Below are 26,164 nucleotides of genomic sequence, written 5' to 3' on the forward strand. Positions count from 1 at the left end.
GTGAGATACTGGCTACAGCACAGCACATACAGCAAGTAACGACAGCAACCCACCGTCCAACACAGGCACACGTGAGGACGGAAACAGAGGAGAGGATGGAGCAGCTTGAGTCGGGCTCAGACGGCCAGATCACACCTCTGCAACTTTTCACTGCCACGTTCTAAAAGTGTCTTGTTGCGAATCACCAGTCTGAAGTGGGCTTTACTCATCTATTGCATCAAGAGAACATGAAATTATTTCTCCAAGTGCATTTTTAATCCTTTTAAAACAATATACAGAACAATATGTGTGACAACCAACCCCGAAGAGTGTGACAAGTTCCCCAACTGTGATTGTTTGCTAGCAAATTAGCTACCAACCACATGTTGTAGCCTAGCCAAGAAAAAAGCTAGATAAACTTTACCTTTCCCGTCATACTTTTTAATGGTAATAACTGTTTTATTCTGAACCCATTGTATAAAAGCCAAGAACAGAAACAGAGAAGAGCTGGATGTTAACATTTTGACATGACAAAGTCCTCTCAATGTCAAGTGTCTTTCTCCTGAAATGATCCTGTAGGTGACATCTGACCCACATTTTGAACATTTCCGTACCAACATTTTTTTTAACAGCGCCCTCTAGGGAGTGAGATCTAATGAATGTGACAACCAATCCAAGTGACAGCCAACCCTGTTCTCCCCTACAGGCCAAATAAAAATTTTCCCCAAAGGTGATTTCTGTTGTTTTATGTCGTTCTTATCCATTGATGTTTGTTCAAGTGTTTGTTTTTCTTTAATTAGTTATTTGATGCTGTAAAAAAATTGGTTTGGCATCATGATTGACAGCTGTGTGTGCCAATCAGTGTGCTCATTCATGGCACTGCTTACAATAAGTTGGCAGGTATATGGACGGGAACTAGATACCATGGAGATCGCTTATGTGCAAGATGGCGGCGGCAGTATCTGGGATATTTTGGCTTCATCTTTGTACAGTGGGAGAAAGTGGTGATGCCTCGTCTGTCTTCTACACTAGATCTACATATTGGTGCAGTATCCCACATACTCTGAAAAAGGCACTTTAATAAATCTCTTTCCATCATTTGAATTTGTCTTGTATTGCATCTTAATATGTGTAGCCATCTGGAATATATAAGCATTCCTACATTTTATTAACAAAAAAATACATAAAGCTCTTTGGAAACAAATGTTTACATGGTAATATGTTTCTTTTACATCTACAATACCCAGTTTTATAACGATCATTTGTAACCAGTACAATAAAAGGAATGAATGCTGTTATTGATACGCAGAAATTAAATCCATGTTTAGCTTTGTCTTCTCCCTCCTCCCGTGGTTCTCCTGGCTGCGGTGTTTTACCAGCCTGGTCATGACCGTCGACGGTGCTCCTGGTCGCTCCGGGCAGCCAGGCCTCTTGTCTCTGAACACCAGTGTCCTCTCCTCCTCAGTACTCTGCTCCCAACCAGATCTCACAAGCATTCCCCGTCCAGCCATCCCAACACTCGCAGTTGCCGCAATTGCACAACCCATTCCCTGTGAGGAGATGTGAGAAGAAAAGCTGTGAATTAAGAGCTGTGCCATCATGCCTGACCTTTAACAAGGTTCCTCTTTTCACACCCTGCTTCCCTGGGTGCAGCTCTCTGCTGGGGGATGGAGGCTGTCTGCACTGCTCAGGACAGTTAGTGGTTTTCCACTCCTCCTGCCCACACAGCACAGGAGGAAACTCTGCTTTAATTAAGAGTGTAAAGTGAGATATTCACAAAACCTGACTGGTCTTTCTTGCATTATATGGTGGGGATACAGAAATGTCAGACTCGACTATCCTCCAGAAAAACTGCCTGTAACAACCCATGTATTTTTATATTCAGTAGCAAAGGAAGAAATATTGTTGTTGGAAGTCTCAGGTTGACATGGATGGATTACTGAACGGGCCTACCAGGCACACACCCAGGGGCCCAAAGTGTCAGAAGCCACCTTGCCGTCTCTTACATAATGTCACACAAATTAATATGTACCGACCAGGAAGAGACTGACCACAAAGAGATGCAACGAAACACAAAGACACACAAAATGACCAAAAGGCACAAATATACCTCAGAGACACAAAAATAGTTCAAAGAGACACAAATTGACTACAAAGACGTGCAAAGGAACTACAAAAAGACACAAAACAACCAAAAGAGGCAAGTATACCTCAAAGAGACACAAACAGACTTCAAAAAGACTCACAATTACTACAAAGACATGCAAATGAACTACAAAGAGATGACACAAATATACCTCAAAGAGACACAAAATAACTTCAAAGACACCCAAAACAACTACAAAGGAACATAAAAAGGAACTACAAAGAGAAACATATTGATCAAAAGACACAAATATAGCTCAGAGACAAAACGTGACTACAAAGACATGCAAATTTACTACAAAGAGACACAAAATGATTTAAAGACACAGCTATACCTCAAAGAGACACAAAATGACTTCAGAGAGACACAAAAGGAGTCCAGAGAGATGCAAAGGAACTACAAAGAGACACAAAACAACCAAAAGACACAAATAAACCTTAAAGAGACACAAAACAACCAAAAGACACAAATAAACCTTAAAGAGACACAAAACGACTACAAAGAGACACAAAATGACAGCAAAGAGATGCAAAGGAACTATAAGGAGACACAAAACAACCAAAAGACACAAATATACCCTAAAGAGACACAAAATGACTTCAATGGCCTGCAAAGAAACTACGTAGAGACACAAAACAACCAAAAAAAGACACAAATATACCCCAAAGAGACACAAAATAACTTCAGACACCCAAAACAACTACAAAGACATACAAAGGAACTACAAAGAGAAACAAATTGACCAAAAGACACAAATATACCTCAAAGAGAAAAAATTGACTACAAAGACATGCAAAGGAACTACAGAGACACAAAATGATCGAAAGACACAACTACTGTATACCTCAAAGAGACACAAAAAGACTTCAAAGAGACACAAAGCAACTACAAAGACATACAAAGGAACTACAAAGAGAAACAAATTGACCAAAAGACACAAATATACCTCAAAGAGACAAAAGGTGACTACAAAGACATGCAAAGGAACTACAGAAAGACACAAAATGATCGAAAGACACAAATATACCTCAAAGAGACAAAAAGTGACTACAAAGACATGCAAAGGAACTACAGAGAGACACAAAATGATCGAAAGACACAAATATACCTTGAAGAGACACAAAATGACTACAAAGAGACACAAAACAACTATACAGACATGCAAAGGAACGACAAAGAGACACAACATGACTTCAAAAAGACACAAAATGACAACATAGAGATGCAACGCAACCACAAAGAGACACAAAAGATGACAAGGACACTAAAAGTTACCACAAAGAGACTCAAAACCACAAAAAGATGGTTACAACTACAAAAACATGCAAAACAACAACAAAAAGAAGCAAAGCCGGCAGAGAGTCTGTGTGGAGGGGCCTTTTGCGCATCCGTGCCCAGGGACCCATTTGGTTCTCAATCTGCCCATGCATGTGTGGGTGTGTTTAGGAATGTGCTCAACACAAGAGACTGGAGTTCACATTCACTGTCCTGCAATCGTTCACTAACATTAACTTAACTTGGAAAAACTACTGTCCAACCAGGGGAGAAACCAGATCAGCAATATGTTGTTGTTGTTGTTGGGTATTTGGACTTCTTTTCATTTAGGTATAAGAGACACACAGGGTGGGATAACAGCCGACTCTGGATGTGCTATAATCTCGTAGCCCCAAGCTCCCCACAAGCTCCCTGAGCTGTCAAAGAGAGGATGTCGGGGTTAGGGGGAGGACTCCTGCTGGCCTCCTGTCACACAGCTGAAAAGACATATCCACTGCAAAATATCACAGTGGGAGAGGAGGGACAGAGGGTGATGGACTTGGATGAAAGTAAGGTGGAAAAAAAAAAAAAACAGAAGGCAGCAGCGGAGATGGGTAAGTAGGTAAGAAGGAGAGCAATAAAAGTGAGCTGAGCTGCTTGTTGATGTGCTGAATGCAGGCTGCAGACGAGACAGACCTCCCTCTCATTAAAGGATAAGGCTGGCCTTACTCTTTATATTCTGCCTATTGCCAATAAATCCCATGAAAAGACCAAAACCAACAATGATTTAGTTTGTCTCTCAGAACCTGCCAACTTCCCTACTGCACTCAACCACAAGCCAAGAAAACGTTCAGCAAACAGGAATAAAGGGTGCATTTGTTGGGGAATATTTTCGTCTAGACTGCTTTATGGCCAGATTTGTAATGTACCTTACTGTAATATGATTATGTACTGAACTTCAGTATATTTCTTAAGTAGTTGGCGTTATCCAGAGCACCACACTAGCAGAGTGGCACAGTGTGCTCTGGGCACTGTCTGTGGAGACGGAGCATTAGAGCTCTGAGCACTGTGAATGGGTGATTAACTTAACCAATCCTTAATTCATGTAGAAATTCCTTCAACCAACAGGGCTCATTATAGTGTAGAGCGTCAGACTGAATTTACAATGCACCATGTCAGGTCACTCACTCTCCGGGACCGCGAGTGTTACTTGAATAAGTAAACACTGACCAACGGGATCAGACTGGCCGACCCGTATGCTCTCACTCAGTGGATGGATGATGTCACAGGAAGCCAATCTTACAAAGGAGGACGACACCTGAACCGTTTCCTCCAGTTTGTTTTGCCATCGAAGCTAACGTTAGCTAATGCGCTAAAAAGGTAGCGTTACAGAGAAATCCAATATTCCTCTTAATCTCTCCCCAGTTTCTGATGAGGTGGACATGATAACCCTTAATACACATAACGTTATTCATCCCTACAACAGGAAATACTTTTTCCCAAACCTGACAAATGCACGTGAGCATTTTTGATGATGGCCTCTGTCCAGTCCTTTCATCTTATCGTGTTAAACATAGTTGTCTTTGTTTTTGTTGATGGGCAGTGGCGACTGGTATGTGATAAATTTAAGTTTTGAGCCATGACCCCTTCTATTCTGGCTCCCAATAACACAAGAAGATGATATTTTCTGTTTTGCCTCCAGCTAACAAACTGACGTCATTGTGACATCGACCCTAAAAGGGTCTATTGGCAGGACGGCAGTGTAGGCTTCCGTGAGTACATTTTGCTTTTGATACTTATTTACTTTTTTATCATTTGAATGCAGGAGCGTGTTCACATGCTCTCATAGCTGTTTTCACTCAACATCTAAACACTTCATCACTGTTTACAGCACGAGGACAGTGGACGTGGAACTAAAAATAACCTACAGTGCCCATGTTAATGGAAAACGTGTGACTCACTTCTGTGTTTCAACAACAGTGGAGCTCTATGACAGAGGAATAAGGTATCAGGCTTAGGATACACAGACAATACTTGCTAGGGGTATACATCGTCAGTTTTGGTGTTTTCATGGGATTTATGGACACTAAGAAATGTGCAGAACATCTTTGGCTCAATTGGGCCGTCTTTATTCATATTGGAGTGGAAGAGGGAGGTTTTGTGTTCCTGGTTCATGTTCTCTTGAGTGTAAACTTCAGCATTTGGAGAAAAAATACTTGGTACAATGGGACTTCACCCAAACTAACAGACAATGCTGTTACTGTTTGCTGATACTAACACCCTTTCACATTGTTGTAATACATCTGATGAGCACGTCCTTGATAAACACAATTAGATGTTCCATGTTGACGAAATGTTATAATTCATTGGTTTACTCATATTACAGGCAGACAAACAGCCCTTTGTGTCTCCTTTCTGAAAATAAGTTGCTGAAATTGTCATATTCAGTGCATGAAATTAATCAGCAAGCATTCCTAACACACTGAATTTTCCACATCACTCATTGGTTGTATGTGTAATGAGAATGTACAGCTTTGAAGGGGCCATGAAATCTCCAGATGCAGAGTAATTCGTTTGCAAACTTGCCAAAAATATTGTGTCATTAACATGAAAATAAAATGACTCCATCGCTGCTACCTGGCGAGGCAGTGACTGCCTTTACCTGCATATTTAAAACTGGCCTTTTCATGTAAAACACCATTACATTATAATAGCTCCCATGCATAAGTAATTTACATATATATATTCTCCAGTGAGTAATATGGTAATCAGGAACATTTAACAGACATTTCTGCACATCGGCTTTGTTTCCTCCCAGTTTTCCATAATTTTTAAGCAACATTTGTCTCATGTGGAACCACCGATGCTCATTTGAGTGACATTAAGGCTGACATTTGGAGTCATGGAGTCATGATGAGAAACACGTCTGAACAGCTGTCCAGATTTGGACAGACCCTGGGGCAAAAATAATTACAAACATGTACTGAGATTTCCATTATGAGTGGGGAGAAGACGGCTCCAGAGGATAAATGGCTATGAAGAGGAAAAAATTTATGTGTGAGCTAAATGAGAGTGAAACTGGAGCTGGCTTTTACTTTAACTTTCACCGGCAAGCTTGACTACAATTAACGGACAATCCAGGGTAGTTTACCTTTATGTAAAGTATAAAAGTATATTAGCCATAGAAGTGCTTAACCTACCAAAATTGAGCATAACTTTAGTTCATCAGCTGATCTCAAACAGCCCAATCAACTGATGGAGCAGCTGATTGATGGAAATGAGTCAGCTGATAGATCACATGATTGCTTTCTATGCAACCAATTGGTGAATCTCATTCAGGGTGCCCTATTTAAACTGCTGTGGCCTGCCTACTGTTGCTGCTTCCTCTGCAAGCTCCTTTGCAGCCTGCCTCCACCCCAGCTCCTCCTTCTGCATGCTGTGTCTGACTTCAGTGTCATTTCTGTTGTCATTGATGCTGCTCTTTTCTGTTCCCAGTGGGTCTTTGCTGCTGCTCTCCCCACCTTAGGCTTTCCATTTAGGCGCATGGAAGGGCAGAGAGGTTTGTTGTTTCTGCTTCAGGCTTTTCTCATTTGCATGTGGAAGGGCAGATAAGTTTGCTCTCTGCCTTAAGGCTTTCCATATAGGCACATGGAAGGGCAGAAAACTGCTCTTTCCACCTTAGGCTTTCCACATAGGCATGTGGAAGGGCAGAGAAGTTTGCTCTCTCTGCCTTAAGGCTTTACATGTAGGCGCATGGAAGGGCAGAGAGATGTGCTCTTTCTGCCTTAGGCTTTCCACATATGCACATGGAAGGGCAGGAAAATGTGCTCTTTCCACCTTAGGCTTTCTGCGAAGGCCTAGAAAAGGCAGAGAGGCCCAAGTACAGAGCCATAATGCCAAATATAATACTGTGAATGGAAATAAAGTTTTTTTTGAGTAAAGTGGTTCTGGATCATTATTATTGATAGATTAACATGTATGGAGTACCTTCATATTTTTGCTGATTGAGGTGGGGCTAATTTTAGCTGATTCACAAACTGCTGGTATGTTTAATCGTTATTTTAATCATCAAATCAATCGATTAATCAAATTGATCATGTGTTTTATGTGAAAAGCAACTACAGTAGCATCTACACCTGTCAGTCACATTTCAGTCTGAAACTTAGGAGTAGAGTGATGAGTGAGAGAGCAGAAGATTAAAACAGAACTTTCAATTATTTCTGTAAATTAGTCTTTGGAGTGTACAAACAAATTATTTTTGAAATTAGTTTCTGTAACATCGCATTTGTTCTTAGGACATAATTGTTTTAGTGTTGTTATCAGCTGTTGCTGCTGCTGAGGTGCTGGTGTCCTCAGTCTACTAGGGTCAGTCCAGGCCGCTTGCATTTTGGATCATCCGCATGAAAAAAATGTGGGCCTACTTATGCATGTCGGGTTTAGATGGCTTTTTCACGGGTCTGTATTTGGATCTGGTCCAACATTTTGGACCCATGAAGACATCTAGCCTGTATGTGTGTGTGTCCTACTCTACCTGTGCAGATGAGGCCGTCATGTTTGTCACACTCTCTGTCGTCACACTCGCAGTACTCTCCAGACACCCACCAGTCCTGGGGAGAGCAGATACATTGGCCACAGTGACAGGATCCTGCAACACACAGAGACATACACAGACACACAACTTGTTATTTAACATCTCATTTTCCTCAAGCTGACGAACATGTTGATAGTGTATATTTTGCATTTCTTTTTAACACCTCCCCATGCTGATTTTTTTTTAAATAAATGCTGTTTGTATTATTTCCTGTGAGGTCTTTATTTTACACAGAAGATTAATAGTGTTGGGCTGAGTGGATATGAGATGTTCCCCAGGGAAACAGCTACTAATATACTTTTGCCACCAGGAAACCAATCCACCCACACTTTAAACTTTCTCTCCCATCAGTGTCTATTCCTCTGCTTCTCTCAAGGGCAGCAGCAGAATAATAAGGTATTAAGAATTGGTCGAGGGAAACAAATCTGCTGCTGTCTGCTTCAGTTTGATTTCCACAGCTCACACCCAGAGGTCCTGCAACTATGTTTTCAATCTGCCCAATTTATATCAACATACAGCAGGATGCAGGACGCCACTTTGAGAGGTGGAGGCAGACAGAGTGAGGAGCGGGAGACAAAGTGAAACAGACGAGAGGAGAGGTGAGACAAGGGGAGGAGCTGAGGGGAGATCGTTCTGGTGTCTGAATGTAGCTGAGCGTGGAGAATGAAGATGCTCATCTTCATTTTCACACCCTGCTCGGCTCTGCGGGGCCGGACCCGCTACAGCCGGCCTATTTCTGTGGATTCAACGCTGCACAACAGAGAAGGTATCCTGTTGTGTGGCGTCATTTGCCACCTAATGAGACGTACGATGTCGTGACAATGTGCAGAATCTCATTACAGATGTATAGGATAAGTTATCAGGCAGCTACATAGGGCTGCAGCTAATTATTAGTCTTTATTACCAATTAAAGGAATACTTCATCCCCCCCAAACGACCATTTGTTCATTAATTACCCAACCAGCGTTACACATGCATTTTCGCTATAACGTTGTCAGTTAAAACACGTCCACATAAACTGTCTCAGCTTGGGACTAGTAGTTTGCTTGAGCCATTTATGCATATGTTTTTTAAATACGAAGGTTTTAGGAAAAAATAATGCATTTGGGAAGTACTAAGGATACATCTGGGTAAATAAGACTTCCCTGATGACTTCAGTTCATCAAGAATTTTCTCAATATTTATGCCTCCGATATGATAGCTGTGGCTTGAGGCATTATGTGCCAGGTTTTCTTTCCATCCGATCATCCATCCGTCCCTACAAATGTTCCTTTGTACTCAAGGATGAACTGATTAGAATTTGGTGGTCAAAGGTCAAGGTCACTGTGACCTCACAAAACACGTTTTTAGTCATAACTCAAGAATTCATACGCTAATTATGTAACAATTTCGCACAAATGTCTAACAGGATAAAATGATGAAGTGAAGACATTTTATATCCAAAGGGTCAAAGATCAACTTCACTGTGACATCGTAATATTCTGCAAAAACACTTTTCTGGCCTTTATTCAACACCAAAACTCAATAACAGAAGGGGAGACATTTGGTCAGGTACTGAACTGGTAACACCAATCTTGGGTGTCCATCATGACACTGCTGATTTTATACATCAGGGGTATCAAACATGCAGCCCAGGGGCCAGAACCGGCATGCCAAAGGGTCCAATCTGGCCGCCTAGATGACTTTGCACACCTAATATCGATACACCTGTGAAGGCTAAGAGGTGTCAGGTTTAAACAGCGAGTAGATACTTCCTGTAAAATGCTGCCTCAGAGGCTTTTCCACTGCTCTGTGAAATAACAACAAGTACTTTCTGTGGTCACATTTAAAGATATTAAACACTGTGCAAAATATTGTCAACCAGCAGGTATGTGCGTGGGACCCTGTTACTAAGGCACAGACAAAACCTCAGATTGCAAATGGCCTGTAAGGCAAAGGACGACTTAAACTGTTTCGTCAATAGCTTGCACTTATAGGTCACATGTAATGAAAGTGGGTAGCAGACTGACTGAATGTGGAAAACTGAGATATACTTTTGAATTTGCACACATTTTTCTGAGGATATCGGCTGTTCATCATTTGTTTTGTAGATGGATGTTTTCAGAATGAACTTCTTTACATAAAAAGGGGAAAATTTCAAGAGGTCGTTATTTACAGGTTATTATGTAATGGTTTTACTAGTCTGGCCCACTTGAGATCAAACTGGGCTGTATGTGGCCCATGAACTGACACAAGTTTTACACCTCTGGTATAGATCTTGTGTGCTGCAGGGTTGAAGATGTGTGTGAAGTATCGTTTTAAAAACCTAGCTTCTTGACAGCAACCTTTGAAGCGCTGTCAACCCTGTCATGGCTACACATGAGTCTGGACACACATGGATGTAAACTTTAACTGTAACATTTCTGGTTTGCGTAGGCATACAACCACATGGCAGTAATTCTAGTTAGATTTTTTGATAAAAAATGACATAACAATGCTCTTTTATGGATCAAAGTCATCCTCTAATCTAACATTTTTTGTTCTATATTATAGCTGTGACATTGTTTATTCTATAAATGTCAGAAAATATTGACATGTGCCTCAAAGATGATGCCTTTGTATTGTTTGTCTTGTTATACTAAGAGTCCCAAACCAAAGGACATCCAAGTAATAACCATAGGGATCAGAGAAACAGAAAAATCATCACTTTTGAGAAGCTAAAACCACTGAAAGTTTCTGCATGATAAACACTATGAACACTTTTGTTGATTAAACAAACTAATCTGTTGATCTAGTAACAGTTTCAGCTCTACAGGAGGCCATGTTTTTCAGATCTTGAATCATACACTGCAGCTGCGGTTGTTATGAACTGGTTCTGGTACAACACATTCCTGTCCTGGGTAAAAGATTACAACATGAAAGGAATTAAAAACTAAATCTTGTCCAGATTATTACGTTTATCATCAAAGAACAAGGTATTAACCTTTGACAGAGCGAGACGATTGTAAGTTCAAAGTGGAAATTTGATGCTAATCTTGTCGGATCTGTTGTAAAGCGTTGCTATCAGGTTAATTACTTGGCAGTATTCGACTGTAGAATGTATGACTGCATATCAGAGCCAGTTTAAGTAAGATAAGGCTTAATTTTTCTGTACAGTAGATTGATTGAGTTGCTCTCTAAATTTGTGAAGATGAGATCAATGCCAAGACAAATATACTCTATCTGTTATTTCTTATGATAATTGAAACATGCCAGAAAAAAGGAGACAAAAACTGTAATCCAGAGTTTGTTAACATGGTGAAAGAGCTGAATTAAACTTGCGCAGGTAACAGTAAAGGATCATTCCATAAATAGCTCACTGTCTGTGATCCTTACAGTATAGGGAGAAGACAACTTGTGATATGCTTCAGAGACAGTACATAAAAAAACGACATAAAACACGGAAGATGACATCGAAATAAAACAGAGTTCCTTGTTGTTGTTTTCTATACTGCGCCTCTCTTTCTCTAACTTTTTCCTGCAACTGTCTCAAATGTCATTAAGACTTTGCCTCTGGATATACATTCCTCCAGCCTTACAGATTGCAGAGAAGCATTACTTTAAATCTCAGTGGAAGATGATTGGCTCTCGACAGATGCTGGAGTTAAAACAAATAGATCCACACAACAAAAAGCTCTTGTTTCCAGCCAACAGCTCTTCTTTGTACTTTTATGATAAATACTTAACAGTCTTAATACCCATAATGTATATACAAGCCACAAGACAAACCACACCTGCTGCAAAAATTCAGCCTTAAAAAGTAGTAAAAAAAAAATACATTAATTATATACACCATTAAATCAGGGTTCAGTTTTTAAAAAGTGAAAAAATACCAATATATACAGTATAAATCATGTATCCCCGAATGCAATGATTGGCCGAGCGTTCTGTCGGTCTTCCCCACTTGGAGGCCTCTGACTGACGTAACCGCTAGTGTAACAACTCTCCTCCCTGAGTCTGGGAGACAACAAATAGGCTAGTAACAGGGACGCTTGTTCTCCGTAACAATGGCAGACAAATGTGGACCACCGCTTCCACCTCCAGCCGCTCCAACAGGGAAATCAGTTGGCAAAAGAAAGATTATAGCAGAAAAAGCTAACACTAAGAGAAAACTTGATGCTGCAAGAGCCAAAACTCGGGTCAACATTGGCTCTGCTTTCGAGCGATGGCGAAGACTGATGCAGCTTCGGGGTCATCCCTATGTTGCCCGGGTTCTATGTTTCCCGGGTTCTATGTTCCCCACTTACCACCCAAAAAGGGTTCTATGTTTCCCGCTTGGTTGACCGGGGAACATAGAACCTGGGAAACATAGAACCTTTTTTGTGTAAGCGGGGAACATAGAACCTTTTTTGCAGGGTTATATAACACAGCATCCAGTTGCTAATGGCTAACGTTAGCCTACTGTAGCGTAGCCTCTGAAATATTAACGTTATCTTTCCTGTGCATTTCCACTTACTAGTACGCTACTATCTAACATTAGCATTTACATTACATTATAATCTCATCAGTCATCACCGACCCCGGATAAGTTTCAAAACTCCGGGGTTGCGTTTGACTCTGCAGAACAGGTAACGTTATGTTTAGTTTGCTTCTAGTATAACATTTAACGTTATATGACAACACAGCATCCAGTTGCTAATGGCTAACGTTAGCCTACTGTAGCGTAGCCTCTTAAACATTAACGTTATCTTTCCTGTGTGTTTCCACTTACTAGTACGTTAACGCTACTATCTAACGTTAGCACTGTAACCTTATTCTAAAACTCATCAGTCATCACTGACTCCGGTTGAGTTTTAAAACTATGGGGTTGCGTGTGACTGTCTTGGTTGTAACGTTACACTCGCTCTCCTTTTCTGTGTATCTAACATTACCTTGCCAATGCCTTCGTCTATCATAGACGTAATGAGGATGTAATGGAGGAGGGGGGAGTAGGCCTTTGGAGGGAAGTGGAGATGCAGGAGGAGGGGGATGGGACTTTGGAGGAAGGCCGGAGTTGTGGATGTTCAATTTTTTTCTAACTGCTGTGTGAAAAGCAAGAAAGGTAAGAGTTGCTTTAACAGAAATCTTGATCCAGTTACTCAAGATAATCCACAGACCTTGTTGTGAGCAGTTTAATGTCGGAACTATTTTTCCTCTACCAAACTACACCTACCAACCATATCACTGTGCAGAAGGAGGCGTGCATCTACTCATGGACTAGAGGCTCATGACAGTGTACGATGTAAACATTAATGGCGTCCTCCTCGGCTGAGCTGCAACATTAGCTAGCTCAGTGGTAGCTAGGTGAGCTAGCAATAGATGCACGCTTCTTTCTGTATTCCTTCACACTTCAGTAAGCAAGTAAAGTTTACTTTATGAATACGTGTTCCTCCACTGCCAACAAGTGACTTTATGTAAACTTTCACTCAGCGCTATTAGAAAACATTTGCTCACCTTTTCCACTGCACATGACTCCGTCAGATGTCTCACAAAGCTCCTTGCTCTGAGCGTCGCTCATGTCACAAGACCTGGGGAACTGGCACAGCTTCCCGAACCAGCCCTCCTGGCAGATGCAGCGTCCGCACGAACAGTAACCGTGACCTGGCGGTGGAGGGCAGAAGGGCCTTCATTTAAAAGGAGACAGAATATGGGGCATGACCATGAGAAAATAGCATAAATAAAGAAAAAAAAAATAGATACGGCATTCAGAGATGGAGTGAAAAGTCAAGAGAAATGCCAGTGGAGAGCAAAAAGAAGGCAATAAAGCACATAAACACAGAAAGTTGACAGTGCAGACACTGAACCCTGACAGTAATAGGCAGTACAAGGAGACAGAGCCACAGGAAGACGGGAGAGACGCAGCAGGCTTATTGTATTTCCCCCGGGGACATGAAAGGAACTGTCATCACTGGTCTTGTCCTGTCCTTAATAAATCTCCAACGCTTCAAAAACCAAGAAAGGCAATAACACACACACACACACACACACACACACACACACACACACACACACACACAAGAAACCAGAGATGTTTAATTGGTTGAAAAAGGCAGTTGGGCGCTGGGATGTCTTAATAGCCGACAGCATCACTGTGGTTTTAACAAGCAAACACACACGCACACACGCTCACTCACTTATACCCTCCTTTATCTCCAACAGGACTTCTGGATTACTCACAATGTGCTTACTTCAATTCAAATCACATCATGTAGAGGCAGTTGCATCATGGATTGATTTCTTTATGTTCACATCTGGTTACAGATGCCAGGTTGCAGAGGTGGTAACGAGCAGAGCATTTTTTCCATCATGGTAAATCCATACTGTGCTGCTGGATATTGTTTGATGTACGGCTGTATTGATTCAGTCAAGCAGCTGTTCCTTTCAATTTAGATTATTTTAGTTAGTTGAGATTTAACTCCTCGTAAAGTTGCACATTCAGCCCAAGACTCACATTTGAATTGGGAAATGTACTTAAATAATTTGCCTTGCAATAGCTTAACATTTTCAAATCTTTACACTGACAAACAAAAGTCTGTTTACAACTGATATTTACATGAGTCTTGGGTGATCCAGTCACAGGCAGACAGCACTAAATACAAGTGTATACAACCACCAAGACGCACACGTCCCCAACAAAGACAAGGACAAGGACGTCATCAATACAAGACATGGTGGTTGTTTTGGCGACAGCGTGCTAACACTATAACTTGTCCATTTTTCAAGTTGGATGAACTGTTGCATGACCATGTATTATTCTGTATCATGTAATTCAAACCAATTCATCAAACAGCAAGCAAAAGCGTGGGGGTAATAACTGTGGACGGGGCCCTTTGACCTTTCAGCATAAGTTATATGGACAGTAATGAAATCTGAGCAGAGGTGGTCAGTTGGAGACGCATGACAGACGCAGGTGTGAACGGAGATGTGTCAAGTTCTACCTGTTACATGCATTGTCTTCTTTCAAAATACACTTCTGTTTTCACAGGAAATTTACCGTTTACATGCAGTCTCTTTCAAAATAATTGCACAACGTCGGTACAACAGCGCAAATTTACGTTTTTTTCCTTCAACAAAAGCACATGGTTAGGTTTAGGAAAAAAGAACAGGGTTTGGCTTCAGAATCTTCTGGGACACAAACACCGCTCTGTGTTTGTTGGACCCATCCACCACCGTTCCCACCTGCCCTACTTGGACTTTTGCCACCTTACCTTTGTTCTTGTGGCACCATGTTTCCCCCTGATGCTGCCAAGCACTGTTAAACTAGAATGGCAATAGGCCAGGTATCATACTGACATTTAAGGACGGCTTTTTTTTTTGTCAGTGTCTGATGCTGCAAGTCACTGCCCAAGCGCTGGATTTCGATGACTTCAGAATGAGACCAGGTTGGCTGTCCACTTGTGTACCTATCACATAAATGCTATAAATGAACTATTGAACTATTCCTTTAAACTCTCAATTTTGATACTGATGTTTCGATTACTCTGAGCAAATGGATGAGGAAGAAAAATCAAATCTCCAGTAGCTTGAAGGACGCAGCTCGCAATGGATCATTGTACAGCCATAGATAATACATCAATACTGTCTTTGCTCACTAGTTCTCAATCTCTATCACCCCCCCATTCGCCTCACATCACTTCCTGATGCTATGCAATCAGAGGTACAGGTGGGGGATGGTGTATCCAGGATGTGTGTGTGTGGTGGTGGTGTTGTTGGGAGGTTATAAATGAAAGTTAGCTAGCTTCTGTCTCAGTTGGAGTGGAGTGGCAGCTATGGCAGGCCATGCATGGCTGCCTCAATCAGCCAGCCTGGGAGAGCGGTTAATTGCTTTGGAGGAACGGCAACCTAGCCCTCTTTCAATTAGTCTGCACCTGCCTTTCACAGAGTGTGCATTGTGCTGTAGCATTTAGAGATGGACGGGGAAGGGGAGGTGGTGGTGAATGTGGTATTTAGCCCAGCGTAGATCTGTACTGTATGCAGAGAGAGTCTGTCGGAGGTTAAGAGTTCATCGCTACAGAGAGAGGATGGGACTGAGTGAGTAATGTGAGAGGAAAAGAAAGTGGTAAGGGAGGGGGAGGGATCTGAGTTTGCCTCTATGTATACAATGTTGCTGCCCTGCAAACATTTCGACCTTATGAAATCATATCTGACTGCTAATATCATCACTTTTTCCAGTAGGGATCAACTTGTTTGAAGAATTTTCAAGAAAGGAGTGTCTGTGTCTTGAAACATAAAATAACATGCACAAAAAATTCTAGAGAGATTTTTTCCTTCTTTCAACAAAATAAAACTTTAAGGACTTACAAAACATTCATTTATTTTCATTTTGACACCTCAGCTGATGTGACAACGCGATGACAGCTTTTGTGGCCATGTGTTTGGTGCAAGAAGCTTCAGTGATATTTTGGCTGGAGTGACGGTTGTGTGTTTCCAAATCTTTTTGTTACAAACAAAATTAAAATGAGGAAAATCCCAAACTGTGTTAACACTTTTATGCAAAAGCAAAAAACAACTTAATAATTGACAAAAAGCTCTTGATAAGAAACAGATTTTGTCGTGTGTGTCCCAGTTCACATCCTTTATCCTCATAGTTTCACATTTCAACACCAAATCTGTTGTAACAAGCTGACAGGCAGCTCCTTTTTTTAATGCTCCAAGAAATGCATCCTTCCTCTGCCTTAACCAGAAGAAAGCCACAGTCTGTTTTGCCACAGTGTGTTTTGCACTGTCAAATGCTTGATAAAGCATCCAGGTCATTCTCCTCATCTCAGGATGTTTGGAAATTTGCTAGTCTGACTGGTCATTGACCACTGGTAAATATTTCACTTGAACTCGATCAGTGTAAAACACACTACACTTAATCAATGTCACTAATAGAAGCCATGCGTAAACTCCAATGTGTCTTCTTTTTTGCAGTCTGGATGTGTTGTTGCAGCCCAATCACTGGAATAAATGCTGGCATTGTACGTTTCTGCAAACCACGGATTTGTAACATTTGTACATTATTATGTAGCTGTTATGTTGAAACTTAACTTTTCTTTACATTTCAACAACACTGTGGTTAATGTGTGGTTGTGTTTAGGCGCAAAACACCACTCGGTCATGGTTATTAAAAGATGTCTTGCTAACAAACAATTGTTTTGTTGGTCTCAAACAGTGGTCTGCATTGGTCTGTAGCTTGGCATCAGTCTCCCCGTTTTGTTTCCACAATTAAGGCTGAATATTCCACAGATGTCTTGCTAAAAAATACCCAGTTTTGGTGGCACAATCAACACTGGAATCGCTGATGCCACTCTAAAAACCAACAAGTTTTGCTGTTGAACAGTGGTCTGCAGCTTGGTAGCCTTCTCTTCTACATATCACACCTTCCATCATGCGCTCCAGCTCCCGATGACAAAGTCAGATCATGTACACTGTATGTTTCTGCAAACCATTTACCTTTAACATTACAGTTATATTGTGCGTTATTATGTAGCAGATATGCTGACTTTACATGTCTTTACATCTCAATAACGTGGTGTGGTTACAATGTGGTTAAGCTCAGGCACAAAAACTACTTGGTTAGGGAAGGGATGCACGATAATATTGGCACATCATCAGCATATCGGCCAACATGCTTTTTCTTATTTTGCACAATGAATGAATATTACATGCATTGACAAAAGTTGTATTTCATGTCTCCATCTGCTGGTGGGCCATCACAATAACAGTATGCATGCATAATATGAGATGGCACGGTGATGCAGTGGTTAGCACTGTCACCTCACAGCAAGAGGGTTCCTGGTACGAATCCAAGGTGGGGGGGTTCAAACCCCGGGGTGGGGGAGCCCTTCTGTGTGAAGTTTGCATGTTCTCCCTGTGTCAGTGTGGGTTCTCTCCAGGTACTCCAGCTTCCTCCCACAGTCCAAAGACATGCAGGTTAATTGGTGACTCTAAATTGTCCGTAGGTGTGAATGTGAGTGTGAATGGTTGCCTGTCTCTATGTGTCAGCCCTGTGATAGTCTGGTGACCTGTCCAGGGAGTACCCCGCCTCTCGCTCAATGTCAGCTGGGATAGGCTCCAGCTCACTGCAACCCCTAACAGAATAAGCGGTTACGGACAATGAATGAGTGTATAATATGATGTTAATACCACTAAAGAAGAGGCTTGATGATCACTAAAATTAGGTAGGGAAAAAAGTGGATATCAGTTATTGGTCAAATAAGTTGTTATATATCAACGTATCAAATATTAAAAAGAAAAAAAAATCATGCATCCCTAGGTTAGGGTTTAGAAAAGTTTTGGCTTTAAATAACGGCCTTATGTGGCACAATCCTGGCAGGAAACACAGCAACGTCTCGCTAAAAAACAAATGCTTCTTGTGGCACTTTCCCCTGTGGAAACACAGTGACAGATCACTAAAAAACACCCACATCTGGTGGGCTTGTGGCAGCTAGGCTAAGTAGCAGGAAGAGCACAAGAGTAGTTCATAACATAAATAATGGCTCCATTCCATTTAGATGTCCTGGTCCCAGGGCCCTGTCCTGGAAATATACATGGGTGTCTCACTTTTTTTTTGACATGACATCAAGCCAGGTCTTGGAGGAAGAGGAGCAGAGTCTTGATACCCATCAGGCAATCTGACTAAACAGTAATGCCACGCTCGTGTCCTTTGGGGGCTGACATAATAACTGGCTTCAGACTTATAAATATCATCCATGTCAACATCCGAGTCATAATCATGTCTGTGAAATTCCAATATTTCAAAAGCTGTGATGCTGTATGTCAGACTTGGCCTGAAAAACTAAACAGATTTTGAAACCAACGGAATTTAACCAAAATTTATAGGATGTTTTGCCATATTATCAGCGCATGGTATTCTCATATAACCAGCTCTAGAGTCAGACAACTATCTATTGTCTCATGACGTGCAGCTCCAAATTTAGGAAGCGTCAGTATCTTTTCAATCAATCTCATATCACATGCACACAAAGGGGCACAGAGAGGCTTTAAGAATGGGCACTTAGGCCTCAACAGCAGTGTGTAAAGTGGATATTTCGGCTGCTCTCTTCCCCTCCTCTTGTGTTTGGAGAAAACCCTCGAGAGCCAAGTGTGGACTGAGCTGACTGACAAGCTGGTTAACACTGGAGGACTGAATTATATGCAAAAAGCCAGCGTCATTTCTCACTCCTCTCCTCTCTGTTGTCTGCAGGGAGGCCCAAACATCCAGGGGGCACTGACAGCACTGTACTCTGGACTGGGAAGTTTTTTCCTTACAGCCCCCTCGCTGTAAAGCTACTTTCTGTTTGATCCCCACTCCTCACTCTGGGTACCTGCTTTAGTGTGCCTCTAAGCTCCTCAAAACACCCAATAACTTCCACAGGCCTCTGAGTATACAGACTTAATTGTCAGCCTGACAGCATGTTTGTGTGTATGTGTGTAAAGTGCGTTGGTGTTTGGTGCTCAGACAGGCTCTCCCCGGACTCCTCATGAAGAATTGTCTCTGGATAGCCCGGCACACAATGAGCCCCAGTAATCCATTCACATAAATACTGCATCCCCCTTTAAAGGAGAAATTTACTCTCAGATGCTGCAATGCACCACTGAGACAAAATGGCACAGCCGACCAAAACAACATTAAAAAAAAAAAAACACTCAGAGGGAGGCACACACACACGCACACGTATCTGTGTGTTGGGTGAAACAGAATAGACAGATTGTGTGTCAATTTCAGAATGAGCACAAATAGTTTGAGCAACAAATGTCCCAGAGTGAAGCAAACAACAGACTGACAGAGTCTGACAAAGTGACTTCCCTGCTTGATACACCTGTGGGGGAAACGCTCCTCATTGTTGTGAGAGCGGTTTGGAAAAATCTGTCTGCACTCTGTTTGTTTACACTTTGGAAAGCTGTGCATGTGTCATGTTGAATCACTTTTGCAGCACGTTAAGTGTAGCGGAGACCAAAAAGCAGATTTCAGTGGTATGTATGTACCCAGAAAATACAGAACAGTGTGTCTACTGTGCTCAAATTAAACAGTGGGAGAGATAAACAACACAAAAAAGGCCTTTGAGAGGAATGTTTACTGGTAAAGCCTTATAATGGATGTCAGTTTTCCCCTCAGACTGCTGGCTTTGCCGTAGAAGAATCCAACTTTCCTCCAATGTTTTCTGCTTCTCTTTTGTGGCATCACAATCATTAACGGCACCTTCATCTCACTTCCTCTATTCTCTCAGTCTCTGTCTGACAGCAGCACAAGCAGCCGCAAAGGGAAATATCAATATCAATTGAGCCTCTAATTTTTCAGTGTGATCTAACCATTACAGCGGTTGTGCCTAAATGGCTCAAATTAAGAGCACAAACTTCCCCAAGACCTCAAACAGAAGCTTCAAAGGCTCGGAGCAATTTCTCTCAAACTCAGCTCAAGGGTTTAGAGGGTTGTGCCTGTGGATATCAAAGAGAGCAGATAGGATCACACTGTATTGATCTTCAAATTCAGCGTCTGCTCCTGGCATAATTTCAAAGTGGGCGAGTGTATGTGTGCACATGCTGTACGTACTAAGTGTGTAGTTTTCTGTGCCGTATTTAGGAGAGGAGTGTAAGTGTGTAGCTGTGTCCAGCGCTTCAGTGCATTTACATTTAATGTTTTCCTTCATAAATGGAGACGTGAAGGGGGTGTAAATTTTATAACACCAATGTTCCTCAACATAAAAATACAGAAGTTTCCATGCTAAATTAAAATATTATGTTGCAGTGATTGGTTTTAATTACAGTGGCACCCCTTAAGTTAAAGATGGAACATGCTTTTCAACATTTTAAGTAAGATGACTGTATTAATTTTTGTTTTGCACAATTTAAGAGTAAAAAAAAAAGAGTAAAGGAGCAACATGCAAAAGTTTGGGCACCCCAAGACATTTGAGCTCTCAGACAACGTTTAACAGGGTCTCAGACCTTAATTAACTTGTTGGGGCTCTGGCTTGTTCACAATCAACGTTAGGAAAGGCCAGGTGATGCAAATATCAAAGCTTTATAAATACTCTGACTCCTGAAACCTTGTCCCAACAATCAGCAGCCATGGGCTCCTCTAAACAGCTGCCTACACTCTGAAAACTGAAATTGTTGATGCCGACAAAGCAGGAGACTATAAGAAGATAGCAAAGTGTTTTCAGGTAGCTGTTTCCCTAGTTCCTTATGTCATTAAGAAATGGCAGTTAACAGGAACTGGGGGGCAGGGGGCAAGTCGAGGTCTGGAAGACCAAGACAAACTGTCCAAGAGAGCTGCTCGAAGGATTGTTAGAAAGGCAAATCAGAAACCCTTTTTGACCGCAAAAGACCTGCAGGATGATTCATCAGACTCTGGAATGGTGGTGCACTGTTTTTCCGTGACACCTGGACAAATATGACCTTCACAGAAGAGTCATCAGGAGAGAACCTTTCCTGTGTCCTCACCACAAATTCAGCTTGAGAAGTTTGCAACGGAACATCGAAACAAGCCTGATGCTTTTTGGGAACAAGTCCTATGGAAGAAACATAGAACTTTGTTGACGCAATGAGCAAAGATATGTTTCATGAGTAGAACACCCGTCCAACTGTGGAACACGGGGGTGGATCGATCGTACTTTGGGCTTGTGGATTCAGTTAAATTCTAACAAACACGGAAACATCACACCATCTATAAACAGCTGAAGATGAAGATTTTCCCACGATGGACTAATCTGTGGATAGCCCTCAAAAGATCAGTGCATGAAGACGGCCCAAGAATCTCACAGAACTAGAAGCCTTTTGCAGGAAGAATGTGTGAAAATCCCCCAAGCAAGAATTGAAAGACTCTTGGGTGGATACAGAAAGCATTTAGAGGTTGTGATACCTGCCAAAGGGGTTGCTACTAAGTACTGACCATGCATGGGCCCAGACTATTGAAGAAATGTGTCATCATTAACATTTTGCGTTTGGGAAATCTTTTACTTGCCTAACACAGTCAATGGAGGTTTGACCAGGGGTGCCCACTGTCACAGTTTGGCAAGTACAGCAAGAATTTCTCTATAGTACCCACAAGCCCCAGTAGCAATGGGGAGGGAGGTGATCAGAGGCAGAAGTCAGAGCCATAGCAAATTTAGAAAGCTTCACTGCAATGACAAAGAAAATAGCATGCTATAAAGGCTGATATCCAAAATAGACTTAGAATTTCCATAAAGCATTATATTTAGCTTCCGTTAGCATCACAGGTAATAAAATTTCTCCCTCAGTGATTCCACATTTCTCACTGAAATGCTCCGAGGGAGTCATACTTGATTTCTCTTCCTGAATTTTTTATGTACACAGTCTTGTATTACCTCGAAGCAACATTTTCATATCCTTATCCTAAACCTCTCACACTTCTTTTTCCATGAAGCTCAATTGTACGAGAGTTCCAAGTGGGATTTGGCGAACTCGGCTAACTGCATTAACGTCTTGCAAATTGACTGACTCAGTCAAGCGTAACACTGGAGGGGATCATGTATTTGGTTGTGTGTGTGTGTGTGTGTGTGTGTGTGTGTGTGTGGATCTGTCTGAAGCTATTCTCACCAACTAGCAGACCAATTAGCCCCATATGTTGTGTGCACATTTATGACTGTATACTCAGGGATCTCTCGTGGTTGCGTGATTCACAATCGTTGAAGAACCTCTTTCACTGACTGCTGACATCTCACTCCTCTTAACCAGCCAGTAGGAGGCACAAGTTTTCTGGAAATCGGCTGAGCTAAGAACAACAAGCCTTACTGTCTACACTTTGGCCCTTAATGTGGCTCAACAGATTTGGACTCATTTTGAATCATATGCAGATTAATTCCATGACATATTTGTGCTTCTTCCTTAAGTAAGTAAGTAAGTAGGCAGTTAAACTGACCCTTTGGCAAGTCCCGAGCCCGGATGCAAACTTAGCATCAGCTGGCTCAGACCAGGGTCCAACAACAACACAGCTGTGCTCCATTGACTCTAACGCAGTCATTTCAGATTTCCTTCAATTTCAGGCTGGTGTTGTGGATTTGGAGCTAAATGTTGTGCCTGGGGCACGTCGTGTATTAATGATACTCGTTACCTGGAGAGGTTGGAAAAAGATATACGTTTCTTCCCTGTTCCAAAACCAAAATCAAACCCTGAAAAGTGTAGGGTTAGCTAGCTAGCTACTGAAGATATAGCCTACTGAATGTATACACATGCTGCTTTTGCTTTTTAATGATTATAACAGTGAAACAAAGACCGACCCTGCTGTACAGGAACCAGTGAAGGGAAGCAGGGAAACTTTGCTGATATTCAACCAGCTCTGTGTCGTCATATTGTGCGCAGATGAACGTCGTTTGACTCCCGAAGCCAAACGCCGTTCATTTGCACACACTGTGATGCCACACAGCTGGTTCAATATCAGCAAAGTTTCCCTTTATATTCATTGTCTTCTGTGGCGCCATGGCTCAGTTATGAATCGAAGAGGCGCAGATATCTGGGACACCACTGAAATGTGCTTTGCTGCGTCTGCTGGAATTACAAGAATTGACAAAAGTTGCCCTGATCAGCCTGGGCGGCCACTTGGTCGCCTGGCAGAGATCTACACTCTACTGCTCTGACTGGAGCCCTGCAGTCGGAATTTGGCAGAAGTAAACTTATTATAAGTAGCAGTGTGTGTAGTCTTATTGGGGACCCGAAAACAATTAAATATTAATACAGCTGCCAAAAAAGAGTCATCAGAGCAGCGTCGTACTGTGACAGAAGGAAATAGAGAATACTTTGATACCAAGTGAGATGCCTTAAAATGTCTTCCTAAAACACAGAGGTCCTTGACTTAGACAGGAGAAGGGGTCAAGGGGACATGTCAGGGTTTAAAACACCCAAGAGATACGGATCATGCAGTAGGTGATGTTACACTGTCGCCTGCAATATAGGGGATGTTCCCCTGATGGCAAAGACCCTGAAGCAGCTGTTAGGAGTGTGAGAATTTTTAAAACAACTACTTAACGATATAAGCTGCCATGCCAAAATATGTAAAGAACATGTAAGAAAAGAAAGACGAAACCTTGTTGGGTTTTTATTTTGGATGATATCCGTAAAATATTCAAACATGTCTGATCAAGTCATGAGGTAAGAAATGTTTTTGAATGCAACAAGTACTCTTAAACCAGTTGTATGTGCCACTTAAAGAACGAATCTGTGTGTACAAGTGGTTCCTGTCATTGTTTGTGCTGAAAATGAGCAGCCCTTTTTACTTGTGGAACACTGGAAGCCTGAAAGTACCCTCTCCACCTCTCGACACAGCTTGAACAGTAATCCTGAAACATAGACTTGCCATCTGTTTATTGCCGTGTTCTGTCAATTCCCTCTGTTGCTCACACAACTTGAAGAGCCCTTAATGGATACAAAGATTTGATGAGCGTGTGTGTGTGTGTGTGTGAGTGAGTGTGTGTGTGCATGCGCTCTCACCTCCACAGACCTCTCCACTGATGTCCTCGCACTGACGGTCGTCACACTCACAGTTTTTGCCATGAACACGGCTGTCCCCAGGTGGGAAGCAAGTGCACTGTCCACACTGGCACTGACCTACAAAAACAGAGACATTTTCTCACATCTGAGCGGTGTTTCATGGCAGAGTTGTTTTTCGGTGGCAGAATATTCTTTCTTTTCCTAAAGTGTGTCATAGCGTCCTGAGTTTTTACCTCTTTATTCAACCTGTATTTCAGGGGAGTCATTTGCATTCCTACAGTAGATGACTGATTTAAAACTAGACTTAATCTGCCTGACAACATTCCCTCCAGCCACACGGGGAAATCTCATATGTAAATCGTTCATTCTAATAAACACTCAAATGGGCTACACACCCACACACACACACACCTCGAGATGCTGCTATCCCACTTCAATCAGCGAGCTGCCAGTGAAGAAGGCCACAGGGGAACTTCCTGAGTGAGCATGCTTTGCTAATGGTGAAGCTCATTAGAAAAACATCATCTATTCTGAACTACCATTGGAGGTGTGCAGCATACCTGCCCATTGATCATTTTACCAGGCTGCTCAGAGCTATGTTAATTATGGGCTTAGTGTAGGCCACACAGATATTCAGAGGCTTAAAGGAATACTTTACCCACAAAATTATAATTTGTATATCAATTAGTCTCCCTGTGTAATGTTGAATTAGTGAAGAAAACTTTGCTTTTCTTGTATGACTCTGTGGAGAACAAAGAATCCAAAAACTGACACGATTCTTGATGAATTGAAGTAAATGGGGGCCACGTTTAATAACAGCAAAACCACTTTAAAACATCCATTAACAATCTCTCACACAACTCATTAACTCAATCTCATTATCCAGTTGCATGCTCAGTACCTCCAAACCCATGCCTTTTATCTAATGCTTCGTTTCCACATAGCTTTGTGTACGTATGAGTCAACGGGAAGTCCATTCATTTCCTTTTAGAACCTCTGTGATCTCCGATGTGTTTGCAAAACTCCTTCAGTTTTTTCGGCCCAGAATTTGCCTCAAGTAGTTGAAAAAATTTAACTTAAGATCTCAGACCGACGGTATGCACTGTGCGCAGGAAGTTAGCATAAAAACAAATCAGCTAACAGATTGATGATTGTAATACAGCTCTATTTATACTTTTTTTTTTATACAAGTTAAACGTTTGACAGCATGTTTAGCTAGCTAACATTGGTAGCATGCTAGCTGATGGAGTGCACGCATCGTGGATATTACTTGTTTAACAACATATTTCTCAAATCATGCTACACACCTCACAGACCAGCCTCCTCACGAATTTGTTTCTAAGCATCATTAGGCATGCATTTGTCTCTGCACTGCTACATACAATCCTTTTTCCACAAGACTGGATGTCAAAAATACTCAAAATGAGTATACAGACATATGGACACAAAGCTAAACTGGGAGCAAACAAGGTGTAAGACCTTGCTATTTGAGAAATTTCGGCATAGACAGTCTCACGCGCGGTCAAGTAGCGCACTTGGGCAAGCGTTTGCATTTGAACTCAGTGGAATACACAAGCAGAGTTCGAACGCACATGTGCTACTCATATTCTGAGGTGTTTTAAATAGTCAGGTTTTAACGAAAATGGTCAATGGACTTGCATCTGTATAGTGCGTTTCTAGTCTTCCGACCACACAAAGCGCTTTTACACTACAGAGTCACATTCCCCATCACACTGTTGGCCAAGGCTACCGTACATGGTGCCACCTGA

General features: G+C 41.8%; 1 protein-coding gene across 1 annotated transcript in view; it reads right to left on the minus strand.

Annotated features, from left to right (window-relative positions):
• Positions 1–892: 892 nt before the first annotated feature.
• itgbl1 (integrin, beta-like 1) overlaps positions 893–26,164 on the minus strand; it is a 78,838-nt gene continuing 53,566 nt past the window's right edge. Inside the window, exons 8-11 of the mRNA XM_050049066.1 lie at positions 24,396–24,512; positions 13,422–13,568; positions 7,911–8,024; positions 893–1,529 (exon numbers count right to left, since the gene is read on the minus strand). Of these exons, the coding sequence (XP_049905023.1) occupies positions 1,441–1,529; positions 7,911–8,024; positions 13,422–13,568; positions 24,396–24,512 (467 nt within the window). The 3' untranslated portion in view covers positions 893–1,440. The remainder of the gene's footprint in view (positions 1,530–7,910; positions 8,025–13,421; positions 13,569–24,395; positions 24,513–26,164) is intronic.

Source organism: Epinephelus moara, chromosome 7 (assembly GCF_006386435.1).
Source record: "Epinephelus moara isolate mb chromosome 7, YSFRI_EMoa_1.0, whole genome shotgun sequence".
Taxonomy (NCBI): Eukaryota; Metazoa; Chordata; class Actinopteri; order Perciformes; family Serranidae; genus Epinephelus; species Epinephelus moara.